The sequence below is a fragment of the Triturus cristatus genome, chromosome 8 (genome assembly GCF_964204655.1).
Source record: "Triturus cristatus chromosome 8, aTriCri1.1, whole genome shotgun sequence".
Classification (NCBI taxonomy): domain Eukaryota; kingdom Metazoa; phylum Chordata; class Amphibia; order Caudata; family Salamandridae; genus Triturus; species Triturus cristatus.
This window is the reverse complement of record NC_140591.1, coordinates 1573814125-1573834867: the sequence shown is the minus strand read 5'-3', so window position 1 is coordinate 1573834867 and position 20743 is coordinate 1573814125. Positions and strand designations below refer to the sequence as shown.

The following is a 20743-nucleotide window of genomic DNA, read 5'->3' as shown; positions in this document are numbered from 1 at the left end:
GGCCAACTTACAAAGTGAAACTTTTGTATAAGTTTGATATTTCTTCGGTATTCATTCAAATTGGCTAAGGAGTCTTCACAGTAATAAAGTTACTGGTAAATTCAGTTTATGAATACCAAAAAACAATAAACTTACACAAACGTGCAAGTTTACCTTTGTGACTCAGGCCCTACAAGTATAGTTTTACATGTAGTAGCTTTAAGACAGTGGAGACTCTACAGTCGGGGCAGAGAACTCTGCACATAAGATGTTTTTTTATGCACACAGTTCTCCACCCTGAATGCAGAGTCTCTACATTCCTAAAGGTATTACACTTAAAAATCAATTTGTAGTTTGTGAATACCAAAACAATCATATTCTTACACATACGTGTCAATGTACCTTGGTGAATAAGCCTCTTTAAGTTTTATAGGATCAGAAACCCCTTTTCCACATTTTTGGTTGACATGGTCCTACAGACAGAGATTCTGTGGGCCCGATTCACAGAAGTAACTTAAGACAAAATCCTAAACCTACTACTTTTGGTATTCACAGAAGTTAGGATTTTGTCTTAAGTTTGTCTTAAGACAAACTTAAGACAGACTTAAGACAAACTTAAGACAGACTTAAGACAGATTTAAGACAGACTTAAGACAAACTTAAGACAGACTTAAGACAGACTTAAGACAGACTTAAGACTGACTTAAGTTACGATTTTGTCTTAAGTTTGTCTTAAGTCTGTCTTAAGTTTGTCTTAAGACAAACTTAAGACAAAATCCTAACTTCTGTGAATACCAAAAGTAGTAAGTTTAGGATTTTGTCTTAAGTTAGTTCTGTGAATCAGCCCCCTAGCATTTTGGCCTCCGGGGCAGACTCACCTGAACATCATTTTAAAAGTCATTGAGCTGGATTTTTATAAGCAGATCAGAGAAGCATATAACAATGTCTTATATTGAATTCAAAATACAGTTCAAAACTCATTGGCAGAAAATGTATGCACATGTGTAATTGCCATGTAAATCATCAAGGTAATTTATATTAAAATCTTCTCTTACCTCAGTTGGACCCTAAAGGACAGATAAGAATGAATTGTTATAGATTAACTAAACACAATAACAAAATGTGCAATAATGGGAACTAATTTTGATAGATGTATACAACCAGTGTGATCCTTCAACAAAAAATGCTAATTCACTGACAGAATGTAATGAAGAGACATAGACAATAATGATCGAATATATGTTCAAATCAATGTACATTTTTAAAAAACACAACTGGAATACTGGCCTAAATTCTACACATATCAAAAATAAGTATTTTGAAGTACAAAAAAGCATCACAATGGTATTTAAAGGGTGAATAGATATAACATTTGTCAAAACAAAAGCAAATAATTAACTATATATTTTATACGGAAATGTATTAGTAGTACATTTGCTATCATAGACCTCTTTGGAAATATTATTTCAACAAAATTCCATAGTATCTGTGGACATCTGGGATGCAGAAAAATACTAGTCAACTCTCACTGGGCTATTGGAAAGCATCATACATAGTCAGGGCCATTGGAATTATGCATCAGGGAAGGTTCAACTTATGCAGCAGGGTTGAGTAAATTATGCAGCAAAAAATTGAAATTATGTAGCATTATGCAGCACATTTTGTGATAGTATTACTTCATTATTTAGTAATTTATAAACTTGTTAACATTGGGGATTAGTTGTAGCTCATTAGTACCTCTTTGACACCCAAATATAGCAATAAGCCGCAGAAAGGGGACCAGTCAACCTTTGCAGGGGTCCCTCCACTGCGCAGAAAAACTGGTAATTTCGTTTTACCTAACTTTTGAACCATATGACCTACAAATACATTTATTTTGCTAAAATCTGCAGTTTATGCAGCAGATGATGGATTATGTGGCAAATGCAGCAAACTTACAATAATGCAAAAAGTGTTGTAGCTGCACAATCACATAATTCCAGTGGCCCTGTACATAGGGTTGGAAACTTGCTTTACTATTTATTCTGTGGTGTACTTTGAATAAACCAAATGCAGGAAGTGCTGAAGACAATATTAAATCAATGAACGGGCAGCAGGTTAATCACATCTAACATATTTACTCAGGCATTCCTTGAATATATTCTGATTCAATTGTACAACACTATGGTCTGTTTTTGTTATTAAATAAGCATTAGCAAAACCAAAAGGTCTTACTTTAAAGTACTAGTGAATGAAAACAAAGACTTACTCAAATGCTCACATAATAAGTGTTTTTTGTTTTTTGCCTAGGATAGCAGGTGGTGAACATTATGTTACAGCTTGCTGCATGAAGGGAAAGATACTGCATATTTTTTTCCTAATAAATGTTTGGCTGTACAAATAATTATTTATTAATATTTTTATAGTACTTTTAGGGACTAGTTCACTTTATAATAAACAAACTCGATTTCTAATCACTGCCACAGATTTCAGTTAGTGGTGGGGAAGGAACAGTAGACACAACATTTTGAATAAAAAAATGCAAATATTAGCCATTGCACATACTTTTAGAAGAATGGCATGGCTGCTTCCTACCAGACAGATGGAACTAGAGCAGGCACTGACACATTTTAGAAAGGTTGATGCACATCACATGACAAGATATCATTTGAGATATAATCAATCATGCCTTTTTATGTCATGAGTGTTGCAATACATGAAGTCATAAGCAGTTCATGGGGGTACCGCAAGTTATAGTTTACATACTATGACTGGTACATTTCAAAGTTTTATTTATTATTTTTACGCAATAGTTTTTGTCTTAGTTCTGTGAAGGACTACAATTGTCCATCTTTTTTTCCATTTTTGTTGTGGGTACATGACCCTGCAACATAAATAGGGCAGAGTTTTTATCAGGAATATTATGGGAATGCTGAGCGGTGGATTTCCATAGGTGTCAGTTGAACCGAGGCCTAAAACCAAAAGGCACCATTTATGAATGGAAGTTTGATCTCTCCATGTTACATTTTGGGGCATTTACTGTTGCTGGTTCCTTTCACACAAGCAGGGTGTTTTTATTAGGAGATATGTGGAAATACTAGGTAGTAGAAAATGTGTGGGTCCCCGAAGATTCTGGAACTTTCCGTCCCAGAAACGCAAGAAGAATGTGTGTTTTTAGCCAAACATTGAATTTTGAACAGGCTTCTGGTTGAGAATACCTTGTGAGAACCACACATGTCACACCATTCTGGTCTCCCCTAAGGGCCTAATTAAGAGACTGGCGGTCCTTTGACTGCCAGTCTCATAGTGGGGCGGCGGTGTCAGTCTTTCAACTGCTACAATACGACCTTGGCGGCCGTGCTGCTCTGCGACTGGTGCCTCCTCCAGGGAACCAACGTTCCCTGGCAGTTGTGCGGCAGGATTGAGGAAGTAATATGCTTGGCTGGACTGTCGCAGCTCTGCCAAGCATATTATGTCTTTCCTCACTGCCACCAATTTCATGGAAGTCTTTCCTCCATGAAAACAGTGGTGGTGAGGAAAGAAAGGGGGCCCTATAGGGCCTCCTTGTGCCTCACTCCATGTTAATGCACACAGGGAGGCACAACATGTGGCCCCCTATGTGCATGCACCAGCAGTTCCAGCACTGCATGGGCTTCATAGTCCATGCCGGGCTGGAAATTCCTTTGACGTTCCCATTGTGGTGCTTATTTATAGGCTCCGCCATGGGAATACCAAAGAAACCGCCCACCAGTTACTTAAAAAGTCATTATACGGGGGGCAGTTCTCATGCATGTTTGGCAATGCGGCAGCGGGCGGTCCCGAGGCTGCACCACTATACACGTAATTAGGCACTAGGTGTCTGGTTTTCAGAAATGTCTGGGTAGAAGGTTACCTTTGGTGGCAGCTGACCTTACGCCCAAAATCATTAGCCACCCACATTACAAAAAAAGAAGTGTTGAGTGGAAAATTACAATCCATACAAGTTTCATTTTATGGCCTTTCCTCTTGCAGGAGGTGGGCCCAACTACACAAGTGTGGTACTGTTTTTACTGAGAGAGGTGTGGGATTGTTGGTAGGAGATTTTTGAATCCCCACAGATTGCGAACTTCCACTCAGAAATATGAGGGAATATTTTTTTAGACAAACTTTAAGGTTTGCAAGAGCTTCTGGGTAATAAATTGTGAGATCCACAAAAGGCACACCACCCTGGCCTCCCACAAGGGTCTAGTTTTCTGAAATGCCAGGTTTGGTAGATTTCCCTACATGGCATCCAATCCCAGGCCTAAAATCGTCAACTATCCACATTGCCAAAAATGGCTTAGGTTACCTTGGAAAAATGTGATATTTCCATGTTGCCTTTTGTGACCTTTCTTGTCGCTGGCATTGGGCACATGCACACAGGTAGGATAGAATGTTTATTAGGAGAAGTGTAGTAAGACTGGATGGTTGGGTGAATCCCAACAGAATGGGGAACTTTCCCTCATAGAATGTCCAGAAAATGTGTGTTTTCAGCCAAAGTTTGATGTCTACAATGGCTTTTGCGTTAAATAATTTCACTGGAAAAACACCAGTCAAAATATCCCAAACTCCACTGTTTTTCTAGATTTAAATTGGCATGTTTGGAAGGTTACCCTTGGTGCCAGCTGAGGTAGAGCAAAATTCCAAAGCTACGCAATGAGTGGAAATGTTTGAGCTGTTGCATTTTGAGCCCTTTCCTGTTGAGGGTGCTAGGCCAAACCACATAAACAGGATACAACGTTTAGTAGTAGATATATGGGCAACAAGGAGGTAGGACAATTGTAGATCCCTGCAGATTCTGTAATTGTCTTTCATAGAAATGGGAGGGACATGTTTGTTTTCAACCAAAGCATTAGGTTTTCAAGTGCTTAGGGTAAAACATTGTGTGCAATTCACAATAGTCAAACCACCTAGGATTCCCCCTATGGGGCTAATTTCCAGCAATGTCTGGGTGTGGTAGGTTTCCCTGGGTGGCGGCTGAGCGAGGGCTCAAATTCTCCAGCTTCCCTCGTTAGTAAAAAAAGTGTTGATTTTGCTGGGTGAAAATTGATATCTCTAGGTCTCATTTGGGAGCATTCTGTGTCACAGGTGCTAGTCCCAACCAAATAAGTGGGGTATAATTTTTATTGAGAAACATGTGGTAACACAGAGTATTAAAACATTTGTTATCAACATTTGGATGTATCTACATGTGTGACTTTCATATGTAAACTGAGGTGACATGGTGTGTAAAATAACAATGGATTGGAATGACGTCCCAAGTAATTATCAGTGGCTGAGATTAAATCAAGCATTCCATTCATCACTTTTTTGTGTGCTTTTAAATGTAAGCCAGGGTGCTAAAAAGAAGATATTTTGCAAAATACTTTCAGATTCAGAGTGATTGTATGGTTAACCACAAATAAATTCAGAGGTGTACAAATAACAGCTGTTCCTAAACTTAATATCTTGTGCACATTTCAGAAAAACATAGGTTTCATTCACACCAATGTTTCCATTTTACCATAGAAATTGCTGTCTAGTTGGTACACTTTGCAAAATCCTTTTAAGGTGCAGCTCATTTGTTGGCTCTGGGTACCACATTTTCTTGTAGAACGTAGACACCCTATATATCCCTTTAATCAGAAGGTTCTAGCGGATCTAAGATCACATTGTTTTGTAAATCAGTAATTATGGAAAAAGAAATTGATCACAGGTGGCTGACTTTTCCTACTCATTTTGATTATTTTTTATTTCAACATTGTGTTTCTGTAGGAAAACACAAATGATGAATGATGAATTAAGAAATGTGTCTACTTTTCATAACTGTATAGCTTTTCATGGTCACCCATGGGTCTCACACCTGTTTCTATCACAAAATGCCAGTATGTTGATACCACAAACAAATTGGAAAAATGGACTATCTCTTAGAAAAATAGAAACACTGTGATAACATTATTATTGTTTTGATAAATCTGTGTGCACCTGAAAGCTCAAACTATGGTAGTCCTAGTACAAGCAAACCTTTCATAGATGTTGTTTTTGAAAAAAAAAATCATACAGTATTGCAAAGCACTTTTTCCCCAATTTTTCTAATAAAACTAATATTTAGCTATAGTTTGGTTTTTCGTCTCAGTTCTCTTCAGGGGAATCTAAAAACCCACAGCACCTATACAACCCATTGAATAATGATGAAGAATGTATCAAATTTGAATGTGATTTGTTTTGTAGAAAATAGGTGTGAGGGTTTAAGCATGAGCCACCATAATCATCCAAAAACTGCCTTAGCACTGTGGGAACGTTCAGGGGGGTACCTTGCAGTTTAGTGGCTAATCGACAGACTGGTGCTGAAAGTAAATGTTTCAGTCTGCATGTCAGAATGTTTAATTGAAATATATGAGCAAGATAATTGAGAACTCATAGAAAATTTGGCCTTGTTCTAGCTTTGTACAGCACTAACCGTACTTTCTATGATTAAAAAACCCTTCATTTTATTCATTTCTAAAGGAAATGTTTTGTTTTACATCTTTTATTATATCGAGATGGTTTCAGATCTGCCACAGTTTTGTCATAAATACAGAATGTTAGCACTCAAGTTGTTCACTAGAACACTGTGCAAAACTGCAATTGATTACTAAAGAGTGAACTGACTGGTTTTAGAAACACATGTTTCACTGTGCATGTTAGAATGTTTTACTGAAATGAATATGGAAGATACCCGAGAACTCACAGAAACTGTATCCACAGTTTAACTTTCAAGAGACCTGACCAAATTTTCCCTGACAAAAATAACTTCCATATTTTGTTCTTTTCTAAAGGAAATGCTGTAGGTTTTCTAGCTTTGGTTCCACCTAAGTTGCTTTGTATGTGGTGGGTCATGGCAGAGGAGTGGCTGTACAAAATATTACTTTTGGGGTCAGGTGCATGGACCCCTCCCTGATCATCAGAGAGGCCCTGGGAACCCATTCCCCCAGGGCAGTTATGTAAAATATGAGGAGGGTATCCAAAATTCCCTCCCAAAGCCTTATTAGTGTCTGCTGACTCTATGCCCTAGGGCCAAATTCCATTATAAAGGGCCCCAGGGACTCAATCCTCCTGGGCCGAATGTGATAAAGAAATGGAGAGGGCCTTCGGACCTTCACCAGAGCCTTAATAGGCCCTGGGGATCCCATCACCATGATCAACTAAACTTTAAATGGAGGAGGTTCATGCAACCCTCCTCCCTCAGTCTGTAAGGGCCCGGGGACCCTGTGCCCTGGGACCAGCTCAATTACTAGCTTCAGAAAGCCCATCCCCGGGGACACAGTAGTTTCCCTGCACACAGGAGCGTGAAGAGGAAAGTCATGTCTGCTCTCACTCAGTGGGTGCTTTAAAAATGCTTCTGCTGGGTGGTAGCAGACTTCTAATTCTCTGATCACGCTCCTGTTGGCAGGGAAACACAGATTGTTCCTGTCTGGTGGGAGCAAACAAAAACAGCACAGTAGACCCAGGGGTTGGGGCCCTTAAGGCCTATTAAGGTTCATGGAGTGGGGTTGCACAGCCCCTCCTCTTTTAAATTGAATTCTGCCTGGGAAATTGGATCGCCCGGTCGACTTTTGGCTCAGAGAGGGGGGTCAGTTGCCTCTCTTGCCTTCATTTTTTTTACAAACCCTAGGTGGCTCAAGGAGAGGGACTATATGCCCTCCTCCCCTTTATAAAACAAACCAATGTCCCAGGGGATATGCTACTGGGGGCCTTTTGAGGGTCAGTGAGGGTGACCATGATCCCCTCTCCCCTTAGTAAAAACAAAGGTCCTTATAGGTTGGAGTCGCTGGGTCACAAAGTAGATCAGGGAGTGGCAGTTTATTCTCTCCCCCTAAAAAAACTAAGGCTCAGGAGATAGAGGCAAACTTTACACCTTCTTCCTTCAGGAGAAAAAGGGTCTGGTAAATGGGGTCCACGGGGCCTGAAGTTGCTTCCAGAGGGGAGATGCACCAATGGGTTGGATTCAGGGCCTGGCTGCGGGCCAGGCTTGGTGCCAACTCCATGCTGCACACGGCCAAAGGCTGACCATGGTAATTGGGCACATGACCTGGCCATAGGACTTGTGTGGTAGAGGTGGACTTCACATATTATAATAAAATATTACTGTACATATAAAAAAAACTAGAAGGTCACTGAAAGTATAGTTAGGTGAAATTCATCAGATATAATTTTACCAGGAAAATATAACTTCTTCCCTCTTTAAATTCTTGACAAGAAAACTGTGCATGGTGGGGTTGCACGTTATTGTTACTTAAGGGCATAAGTTATAGTTGTGAATTTCAGTGGGTTTGTTAGTTTAAAAAACAATATTTTTAACTGACATTACCACGTAACTATATAACAGTGGCACAGTTTGACAAACCTTCACGTACCTTTATTAAATAAAAATCTCATCCATCTCAGCTCCTTCCTGGAAAGCTTTGGGATGATCCGTCAAATGGGAGCTGAACAAAAGTTGTGCCCCAAAACATGTTTTCCAGATTCAATTTTCCTACAACAGTGATACCACATAAACTCCTGAAAATACTTTCACCAAATTTTCCAGAAAGCTAGATTATAGTCCAGAAAGTGTTCTTTTTTGTGATTTGTTGTAAATCCATTCAGCAGTATTTCAGAAATGAAGGCTCAAAGATTTTGTATATTTCAGAATGCAGATCCATTGCAGATCCTTCTTGGTGGGTCCACAAATCCACAATCCAAATTGAGGAGGCTGATTGGCTGGCTGCAACTTGAAGAGCAAATTGTGGTCCCCATGTCTTTGAAAAATAAAGTAGACATAATATAAGGGTGCAGGACAGAAATATCCTGGCCCCCTAGATAGGTTGTGGTGTGGCAAAGGTACCCCTCATGTTTATTAAACAGTACAAGTAAGTAATATTTGGCTGTTCAGTGGATTTACGGATACATTGTGGCACTCAGCGTGGCCTCGTGAAGAGTTATGATGGATCCTCTGATTCAAAATACCATTTTTACATACACACATACAGACACTGACACGCCCACACATATATACAATGATACATTGCAGGAAGGTAGATTATTATATTGTGATGCTGGTTAGGCTTCACTATGCAATACTCTCACAATACCTCAAAGATGGTCCTTGGATTTACAATAATACATCCTTAGCTTAATCCTGGAACAGTGGCAAAGAGCAGTCAGGCTTTCCTGAAATCTGAATCCAATTTATACAAAAATAAAGTAGATTTTATATAAATTTGGACACCACCACAAAATCAATCAGATAAATATAACCAGAGTTATGAATGTTGAAAACAAAATGAAATCAGTACAAATCAATACTGTAAAACTTTAGCGTTGTGGTCAATGGTAAAAAACACTAGTGACAATCGACCACTTGCAGGTTGAGTTGCGTTTAATCGAAGGATTGATAAGGTGATGTGGGTCCCAGGACCAGGCAACAGTCATTTCAATTGTAACTTGGTACAGATACACACACACATACACACACAAACATTCACTAACACAAACAACATAAATTAATTATTTTTTGTACTAAAATATAGTGGTTGTGTTTTCTTTTTTTGGGATAATTTCTGTTATTTCCTTAACTGTAATATCAAAAGGAAAGAAAAGGGAATTATATTTTAGTAGTTGGGAAGTCTAAAGTAAATACAAAATGTATTTCACATTTGTGCTCATTAACAGCCTTAATAAATGCTCTCGTAATAAGACCTCCTTGTCACACTTTACACACACTGACATCATGTCCTGCATCTTAAGAAAAGTAGTGAAAGTGCCTAGATCATAGTGGGTGGAAAGGTGTCTCCAGTAGTAAGTGTTGTTCGTTCCTTCATCAAAAGTGGGTGGTGGTGCAGTTTCTTTCTCTCATTCTGTTCTTGCTGTGGCTCTAGGATGGATGGTCCTCATGTGTTTGCACATTTAAGATGATGCCCCAGGGGAATAATGTTTCCAATTCCTATGGAGAGCTTTCAATTTCAAATTTTATATTGCACAGTTTTACCAATATTTTTTTCTTCTCCAGAATTTATAGAGAAAACCTGAAACACCAGTCCTTCTTTTTTCTGTGCAGATTCCTGCTGTTCTTCCTCCTGGTTTTCCTTCTCTGGATGCTGAGATGGTTCTACAGAAGTCATTGTAGGATGCGTTATTTTAGAAACCAAAAAAATGAGCCAGCAAAATCAAAATGGTCTCACTACACCAAGTGATTCCAAGAGAGTGATACACACAATCAAGAAAGGAAGGGTAGAGTTCTCCTGTTCTAGACAATGGCGATTGTTGATAACCAATCAGAACTGTTTTTTGGATGTGTTCTTGGGTTTATTTATATATGAATTAAAGGGGTTTTATATAACACAAACATGACCCATCAGGGTAACAGAGCACTGCGCAAATAGCAAAACAAGTTAAAACACAGATGAAAGTACAGTTGACAATATGTTATACAAATAGCAGATAGGTTGGATAAACAAAAACAAAAGAACAGCCCTGATGAGGTTGAACAAGGATACGAGTATTGTTATAAGGGAAGCCGATAAAGGCGGGAACATTGTTCTAATGAATCATGAAGACTACATGCAGGAGATATCCAGACAACTTAGCAATGAGGTACACTATCGAAAGATCAATGAAAACCCTATTCCTCATAGCACAATGAAGATCAATGCTAAACTATTGGAATGGAGGGAATCTGGTCTTCTCAGTGAGGATGAATGCCGGTTTATGTGGGTAAATTGCCCAAATTTTCCATGCATTTATGTATTGCCAAAGGTGCATAAGGGTGGGAAATTTCCACCAGGTAGACCAATCATCTCCGGGGTGGGTTCACCTACGGAGAAAATGTCAGAATTTGTTGACCTGAAGCTACAAAAATATGTCCCCAATCTACCTTCATATGTAAGGGACAGCAAAGATATTTTAATGAAATTTAAAGATTTTGACTGGTCTGAGGACCTGATGTTTGTAACTCTAGATGTAGAGAGTCTTTATACCTGCATTAACAAGACCTTTGGTATTAAAGCCATCCAATCCTTCCTGGATAGAGAAGATGCAAGTTTCTATGACTACAATGAGATGATTGTCTCAATGATCAACATCATCCTGGATAATAACTTTTTTCTTTTTGACGGTGAATGGTTTCAGCAGATACACGGTACTGCAATGGGTTCCAGGTTTGCTCCCTCTTACGCTTGACTATTTATGGGTTGGTTCGAGAGGGAGCATGCCTGGAACAGAGACGCCTCCCCCTGGACCAACTACATCGTGTACTGGGGGAGGTATATTGATGACGTGATCTGCCTCTGGTCTGGGTCTATTGACCAACTTGATCAATATGTGTCTTTTCTGAACACCAACATGTACAATGTCAAATTTACTATGATGTATCACAAAGAACACATCAATTTTCTAGATATCCAATTCTATATTAAACAAGGACAAATACACAGTACATTATACAGGAAGGAGACTGCGTGTAACGCTGTGTTACACGCGACTAGTGCACACCCCCGTTCTGTCAAGAAAAATATCCCTTTTGGCGAAATGGTAAGGGTTAGGCGGAATTGCAGCGAGGAAGAGATGTTCCATACACATATCAGTGATACCAAGAATAGATTCTTTAAAAGGGGATATGATCAGACTACTTTGGACAAAGCTGAACTAAGGGTCAATAAGCTGAGTAGGAACATGACACTACAGGATAAACAAAAAAGGCCTGTTATCAACACCAAAGCCAGGTTTATAACTCAGTACACCTCCCATAGTAACACTATTTTCAACATCTTTAGAAAACATTGGCACCTCTTGATGGGAGTCCCTGGCTTAAGAGATGTGATTAATAACAAACCATCTATTACATATAGAAAGGGTACCTCTTTAAAAAGAACACTATGTCCTAGCTATATAACCACTCCCCAAAAAACGCAAACTTGGTTACCAAACAAACCTAAAGGATTTTTCACCTGCGGAATGTGTAATGTCTGCCCGTTGGGCAAAAACAAAACTCTTGCTTTTTGCTTCAACAGTTCGAGACAGTTTGTGATTGAGAATTTCATAAACTGTAATACGACCTATGTGGTGTATGTTCTGGGATGTAGATGCGGCATAATCTATGTCGGTAGTACTATCCGTAGCTTAAAACTCAGGATTCAGGAACACAGAAGGGCAATAAAAACCAATGACATCAGATACCCGATTACCAACCATTATGCCAGGGAACATCCTGAGGATATAAGCTTTTGGTTTCACGCCATAGAACATGTTCCGACACCTAAGAGAGGTGGCAACAGGGATCTGTTGCTAAGACAAAAAGAATCTAAATGGATCTGTCGTTTGAGAGCAACCAGCCTGGGGCATAACACGGATGGAGAAATGCATTATTTCCTATAGGTGAAGACACCTGGGGGTTATAATATCTAATACATTAGGTCCTCTCAAAAGTTATCTGGATTTCTTGTTTACCCTTGGAATGTTTAACACCTTTGCCAACAATGCCCTATACATTTAGGGCTATGTGATCCATACGATTTATGTGTTTCTGATACCACACTGCAATATACGTTGGCCAATATGAGTTCCTTTACACCCGCTTGTATCATTAGACTAGTCTGCTCTCTTTGGCTGCATTTTCCTTATTTCAAATCTGAGCAAATCCTAACACTTACTGGCGGTCATCATATTACAAGTCCTTTTTGGGTATACCAACTCGCCTATTCTGTTCATAAGGCCTGTCAAAAGAAGACTTTGATTGAATGACCATATGCCCTTGCATTTCTCACGGTCTTCTCTATCTTCTGGCTGATACTTGGCTTCATTTTGTCTGTTTTTTTCCCCTTCCTTTTAAGTGGTGTTCTTCCACTGTTTGGAAAATATATCGAAACATAAAATATTATATACCGAGCCCGGCTGGGCATGGTAGTAATGTTTCTAGATGTTACATGTCCAATTGGACAAGCGACACACATTATCTCTCTTAAATTCGAATCCATAATGAACAATTCTCATATTGAATATACAATTACTATTTATGAAATTGATTATGTAATTTAAGACCGAGTTGAACCAGGTATTTAATCATACAGACATCACTGACAGTCACATGGTGTTTTCGCTCGCAAATATCGTGTATTTATTATGAGAGGCTTCTACGTTATTCCTCTCGAATTAATTTTAGCTCATACACTTTTTGTATAAAATAAAAAATGGCTTTCATCTTCAGCCTAGATTCGAACGCCATGCTCACTTGGTTATTAGAAATGTATTATTATTCTTAACGGTTTAACAAACCGTTATATCATTTCAATATGGCGCCTATATGTTCGGGAACTTTTGCTTGACATCCTAATGTCATTCCAAATGCTATCGAGGCGTTCACATTATTCCTGCCGATATAATCTTACTTCATACATCTTTGTAAACAATATAAACGAATGGACTTCACGTTTAGTCTAGATCAGACGTTGTGTTCATTTGGTTTTCCTAAATTTCTATCGGCTTATCACACCCGTATACTATTCCAAAATGGCGCCCATAGGTTGGAAATTTTGCTTCAATATCGTAATAGCTATTCAAATACTTCCGGGTTCCTTCACGTGACATGAGGGTTGGGCTTACTTAAGAGGCTCGACCAATGAGGCATGGTTTCGCCGCTAACTTGAGGAAGCGCCCGTTTCAAAGGTAAGACGGGAATCGTGTAGTGTATTTAGAAAATAACAAACTAATGTGATACCTTTGGGGCTTTGGATGGAAAATTAACGTGATTTTTCCACGTCAAACGGTTGATATAGGTGTTGTTTGTAAAATTATCGGGGACATAACTTCAACACAATATTCCTATTTTAAACGATTGAGATAGGTATTCTTTGTAGATTTGGGGTCATGTGTTTTTAGGCGACAAGAACCGCTGAAAGTCGATTTACAGAGACAGTTTGTTTTTTATGGCGGGAATTAGGTGACGGCTTTCTCCTTTTAAGTATAATTACGGAGGAATTGTATAAAGATGGTCAATGTGAAAAAGGAATACTTACAGTCTATAATTTGTTGTATACTACCGTTGCGTCAAAACTATTAGGAACCTGGTTTTTGTCTTTGCTGTTTCTAATAGACATATATGTCATACGATAGTATCGGTTTTTAGGTTATGGATAAATGTATAATGGGAGATATAGGCTGTCAAACCCGTTAATAGTGGGTCAGAATATTAATATTAGGAGATGAGATTACGAATGAGTGTTTGTGATATGACATGAGATTAAGAATGGGTATTTATGATATTTTCCGTTTCGTTTTTTCAGAAAAATGGAGCCTACACATTGGGTTTAAATATACAACAACAGGGTTGATCTAATTTTACTCATGCTATCTATGGACTAAACTAAGAGTCCGACCGCTATTTGAACTATCCGGTGATGTACATAGGATCTTAATTGTACATACACCTTTCAGCTACTTGGAGAGGTAAGGTGTTTTTCGCTTTCCAATGGAAAGATTTTGTTACCCGCGCTTTCCTTTTGATTCCAATCTTTCATGCCCATAAGAGGCTATAACAATTTAACAATTCATTCTTACTAGGTTACATGCCATCTTGTATGAACAAGCATACCAATTGGAAGTCGACCACCTTTGAAATTCCTGGAGGTCGTTTCTTAAAAACAATCTATGGTAAGAATTGGCACATGAACAAAAAAATTTCCTCTATTAGGGTGTTAATCATATGAATCACTGCTATTTGGTACCTATAAAGACCCATTTTTTTATCATAAACCTATTAGCTCACTTACAGATGAGGTTCCTAGACATATAAATATTAAATTGAACCTTCTGCTTAGAGCATTGGACTACATACATACTTAGGCAGGATACACATGTGTTTTTGGAAAGTTTTAACTCTTGTTTTGTATGTATATCTGACTAATATGTCGAAATTTTAAATATTGTCTGTAATATATTTATATGTGAAATCCATTTTGTATGTTCTCTGTTGTTTCTTCATTATTTGTATAGAAACATATAGTAATGTCACTTTTTTATGTATTAGTAGTAATGTAGTTTGTTGTGTTTTATGTTGTATATGACGTGTTTTATACATATGTATGTTTATATTTGTATTTTTTCACAGCCCTGACGAAGTTCGTAAAGAACGAAACGCGTTGGCTGAGTCTGATATTTCTAAGAGTTGAATAAGAATAAAAGAACAACAATTGGAATATTTGAAAAGACTTTTCTTTGGTGCACCGTCCTTTTGAAAAAAGAACCAAAATCTATGCAATGAGAAAACAAACAACTGTATATTCACATAATACAGAATTGTGGTTTTAACAATAGAGAGTTAGAGCATCTTAGGGAGCAAATCCCATCTGATAATTCAAGTTCTTTAGCCAGCTAGATTAGATTGTTGTGATGAAGAGACTTCAGGGTCATGCAGACTGTTTTAAACTGAATTCTAGCTTCATACGGGAGCCACTTGAGATGTTTAGAGTTTAGAGTAGCCCTTAAGGAACCAGCCTGGTCTTGGGTAGACATGCAAGAGTAGTACTCCTGTAGTCTAGGCAAGTGATGATTTGGGATTAGACTATTAACCGAAGGTCATCTGGGGAGGAAGGGTTTGATTTTCCTCAGTGTATTCAAATGGTAGTTGGCTCTTTTGGTAGCTGCACTGATGTAATCTTGCATATTCAGTTATTTGTCCAGAGAAATGCCTAATGAACTAGGAGAATCAACAATATGTGGTGTGTAGTTGAGCACTGAAAGGTGTGAGCCACTCATCTATGGGAGTAGAGAGATTGTGGAGGCGATCAGGAGAAATTCTGTCTTGAGTGTGTTAAGCAAAGGGTGATTGCGGGTTAACCATTGTTGGATTTTCAGTACGGCAAAGTCAAGAGTTTTGATATGTTCTGGTGAGGAAATTTTCAAGTATAATTGTATGTCATCTACGTACATGTGGTACTGTACATTGGAGTGTATACGAATATCAGTAAGCAGTTAGCGTTGGTGAGAGTGTGGATCCTTGAGCTACTCCAGTCAAGACCGGAGTAATGTTGGACAAGATTTGATTTAATTGTTGGCATCTATTATGGAGGAAAGAGGAAAAGCAACTTAAGACTGGACTAAACAGAACGGCCCTTTTCTCCAAAAGGTCTATCATGTTGCCATGTTTGACCATATCATATCAAAAGCAGAGGAGAGATCAAAGAGTATAAGTAGGCAGGGATGAAATAGTGTGAAGGTGTCATCTACAATGTGTGTCATAGCATTTCAGTGCTATGATCTAGTCTGAAACCAGATTGGCACTGGTCAAGGAGCTGAAACTGTTTGATGTGGTTACAGACTTGGAAGTGTATGCATTTCTCAAGAAGTATAAATGAGCAGTCTATTTGTCATAGTGTTAGTAAAAGGACAGAAATTATTTGGGGTCAGACAAGTCAATATTTGGCTTTTTGGGATAGGTCTAATCTGGCAGTGGGAGAAATATTCAATGACAATTTTAGGCCAAAGTGGGAGTATGGAGGTTCTAAGTTCTTTGATGAGTTTAGCGGGTATAGAATCTTTAAAGTGGTTTGAGGGATTAATTGATATTAATGTTTTAAGTATCCCTTGCAGTATTATTTTTTGTGGTAAGATCAGAGAGAGGGGACCACATTTGGGGATGCATAGGGAGGATATTAGAGTGTTCCTCATTTACTGGATGTTGAGAGGAGAATTATGGATCTGATTTAATCTTCCTCGTTGTTTCATTCAAATGAGCGGAGAAATCCTCCACACTTGAGAGAGTCAAATTATCTTTCAGGTGGTGGCAATATACTATTTTTTCCAAAAACATCAAATCTGTGCAACATAGGGTTGGCATTACACATGGTAATAAAATATTAATTTAGGTTAAAAAACTATAAAATCTTAAGAAATAGCATTGGTTAAAGTGACGTTATAGTTGGTAACAATATGTAAGTTTGCATTTAAAAACCCAAAGAAATTCACTGAGAAATACTAACGTTAATGGGACAGTTGGGTGTCAACTTTCACTGAACTAATTATGTTTTAAACATGAAATAACACTGAAATCTGGCACTTAATAGTTCTCTATGCTAACTATAAATTGCACCCCAACCATACATTACTAGAAAGAAAAAAGGGCAACAAAAGAAAGTACATTTCCAATACCAAGTGTCTGAGTGGGGTGTCTACCAAGAGTACAGGGACTGAGCAGCCTCTCACTTTTTTTAGCCCTCAAGGTTCAAGATGGGGAGATCATTGACGGGATTAGTAGGTACTCGGTTGGATAAGCCTGTGGTTGTAAGGTAAGGAGCACACTGCTTGCTTGAAAGAGGTCTTGATAAAGTGCGCCCCATTATGTGGTGGGATCTTTGAACCAAAGTATAGGTGTTTGAGCTCTCCTTCATACTGGGTGTCAAAGAACGCTTCATAATGAGTAAGAGCAGACCACAGGATGAAACGATGAGGAAATCCCTGGGTGTCATAGCCCTGGGTGCATGGGTAGGGATATTAAATCCAGAGCTCAGGGTTTTAGCAGCTGTTTATGAAAATGTCCTCTTTCATCAGGTCTAAACAGGTGCCATGTAACATCACTCATGGGTTGTTTCATTGAATACATATCAGCCCAGGGACGTCGCAAGATGCCACAATAGAGTGGCACTAAGACATTCTCTTTTAAAGTATGCTTTACTGCCTCAGGCTCCACGAGGCAGACTGAATCCTTACTTTTTCACTCAGATACAGGTGCTATCCAACATTTAGATCTACACTTTACAATGAATGGATGCTGATTGTTGTTACTCTCTACCTTCCCATATACTCAGTTTGATTAAGCAAATGATTTATTGATTTTTGTCATTCAACTTCCCTCTCAATTAATATCCTCTGCTTTATGTGCCTGCCTTCATGTTCACTGAAATATCAATAGAATGCAATATACCCTTTAAATAAATGTGTTCTAAAGTTAGATACAAGTGTCTTGGTGCAGATATATTCGAAAATAATAGATAGTTCATCCAGTGCACTATTGTTGTAAATCACATTCTACAAGAAAATTCAGAGAACACTTTATAAAGTAACAGTATACATGAGCAGTATATTTGTCACATCCTTTTACCTGTGGACGGGCGTCAACAAATTCTACAAAACAAAAAAAAACAATGGATACAGACATAAAGAAGGTTAACAAATACTGCATTTAGTTTATTTGTTCATTTTGGTAATTTGATCAGCAATAGTAATCACATCTCTTGCATATCATGTCTGACTAATGTTGCCTCTATCTGCAAGTCCCTACTGAAAATAAACAAATGTGATATAAAAATAAGAGGGGCATACTTACCAATTTTAAAGTTGTTAAACCAAATTCAGATCATGGGGTTGGTTACCAGATACATGCTGATGGATTATTTTTAGATAACGTCTGAAGTTAATGTAACACTACCCACTGTTGTACTTTTATAGAAGTACCCATGAGTTGACTGGGCACAATGGAGTTTGGTAACAATTAGCAAAACAAAGGAGTTCGCCCTGAGGTTCCTGTAGTAAAGGCTCGTACGACTGCCAAATTCAAAAACAATTACACACAACAGGAGAGACAAGATCTAAAGGGGAGTGCAAAGTTCAGGCTTAGTTTTTCTTATGCTAGGATCTTAGCAGATAATTCAAATTATTTTACAATAGACTATCCTGCCCTATAACATTCACCCCTAGCTCCATACACAATCATTGACCGCTGATACATCAAATAACGTATAGGTTGATAAAAAAAAAATGTGTCTTCCTAGAAGGGTATTCAGAAAATGAAGGCATGTCTTGAGACCTGATGTCTCACTCATTGCTATTGAGACTCCATTGAGAGAATGGTTTTATCTCTCACATCATGCCAATTGTCACACCTGTTTAGAAGTCTGGATGCCAACTTTTAAATGCAGCTCCGTTCAGAGTTCTCCTTTTGTTCAGCTCCTGGGAGCTGTTGATGTTGCATCACATCACAAGGGCAGCTCTTGAACAAGACAAGGTACTTAGGATAAACACATTGCTTCTCCAGTATCCATTCAGTGTAACTGAAAGACAAGAATCTATTTATTTGCTAATATTCATCAGGTTCCTGGGTGCCCATGTTCTTTGTGGTGTGGCCTATGTGAAAGCTATTTTGCTTAGAATCCTAAAGAGTCACCCTTTCTGACCAACAGAGAGAAGGTAGATTATACCATACAATAAATGACTCCCTTTTGTACCTAACAATTTCATGTGTAAACTTAGAATGTAAAACAAAGCCCAGTAAGAATGCACTTAACACAGTAGTCATCAATATTAATCATTCATAACATAGTGCATAAAACGATATATATAGTGGTCTTAAAAATGTATACATATACATTTAGTTATTATTATTGTCATTCAAAATACACATATTAATGTCCACTTTGTATGTATTCAATAAAATGTACAATTTAAAAATAATCATACATGTCCATACAATATGTATAGATCTCAGAAACATACTTCTTGTTAACACTGATCATATATAAAAAATCTTCAACAAAAATCATTTAACCAGAAACACAACACAAATTATTCTTCAGTACATAAAATGATACATTCATCCCTTATTTATTCTTTTTAACTCTTTTTATTGACATCAGCACAGGTTATTAATACAGTTCAGACAATCTTGGCAATGCTACAACATTTATCTATAACAAACATATTTCCATCCCTTATATTGTTCACATGTTCTTTTTAAGACTCAATTGTAAAAGTGTTCTAATGTGCTCTTCAGATCTCCTCCAGCGACAAGCCCTGAGAGGGCGGGGTGCATATCCCTCCCCTGTACATATTCCATTCTCCCCATACCTGTTCCCACTTCTTGGGGCACCCTCAATTTACATAGACTTCCTTCTCAGCTACCATGGCCCAATCTATATCTTTGCACCATTCGGCATGTGTTGGTGTAGGCTGTACTCCCACTGTTTAGCAACAACGCGGCTTGTAATTATCATGCCTAGAGTTGCCCAGTTTTGTTGTTTGCGATTAAGGTCTGTGGCTCCCATATATTGAGGAGGCATCTTTTGGGTTCAGGTGGTACAGGGGTCCTGCATACCTGTCTGATTGTATGCATAATTGTTTTCCAATAGTTCCTAATCTCTGGACAATCCCATAAAATGTGGTAGAATGTACCTTTTCCACCAGATTGCCCCATGAAGAGTGGGGATTCAACTTTCCCCATTCTAACTAATGTTAACTTCTGTGGAGCCCCTTGAGTTGTTCTACCCACAATCTAGAGGGTATTGCCACCTCGCGCAGGGATTCCAATGCTTCCTGACAGTCAGTGTTGTCCAGTTCCCCCATGTCTTTTTGCCATCTCTCACAAAGCCCTTGCATTGGGTCTGGCAGATTATTGATTAATTTTTGGTAAGTAAGAGAGATTTCTCCATGGCCCATCGTATCTGTGAATAGCCTGTCTTCTAATGGTGATGCTTCCGGGAAGGTCGAGCCAGCAAGGATCACTGCCATGAGTGCATGCCTGATCTGTAGGTAGCGGAATGTTTCCGTTGTGACCACATTGTATTGTTGTTGCAACTTTTCAAAGGGGATAACTTTCCCCTTATGCAAGAGATCCCCCACCGTTGAAATTCCGATGAGATCCCATTTTTTGAATCCTTTACAGCTAATCAATCTGCCCAGTTTCCCAGTCTTCCAAAGTGGGCTAAACTGTGTCAGTTTGCTGTGCCAGCCCAGCTTCTTATGAGTCGTGTGCCATGGGTGAACTGTTTGTGCTGTAGGCCCGAGA

General features: G+C 38.5%; 1 protein-coding gene across 1 annotated transcript in view; it reads right to left on the bottom strand.

Annotated features, from left to right (window-relative positions):
• The window catches only part of LOC146806220 (uncharacterized), a 445106-nt gene that overhangs the window by 276249 nt on the left and 148114 nt on the right, over window positions 1–20743 (bottom strand). The window contains exon 2 of the mRNA XM_085623479.1: window positions 18055–18087. Within this exon, the coding sequence (XP_085479605.1) occupies window positions 18055–18087 (33 nt within the window). The remainder of the gene's footprint in view (window positions 1–18054; window positions 18088–20743) is intronic.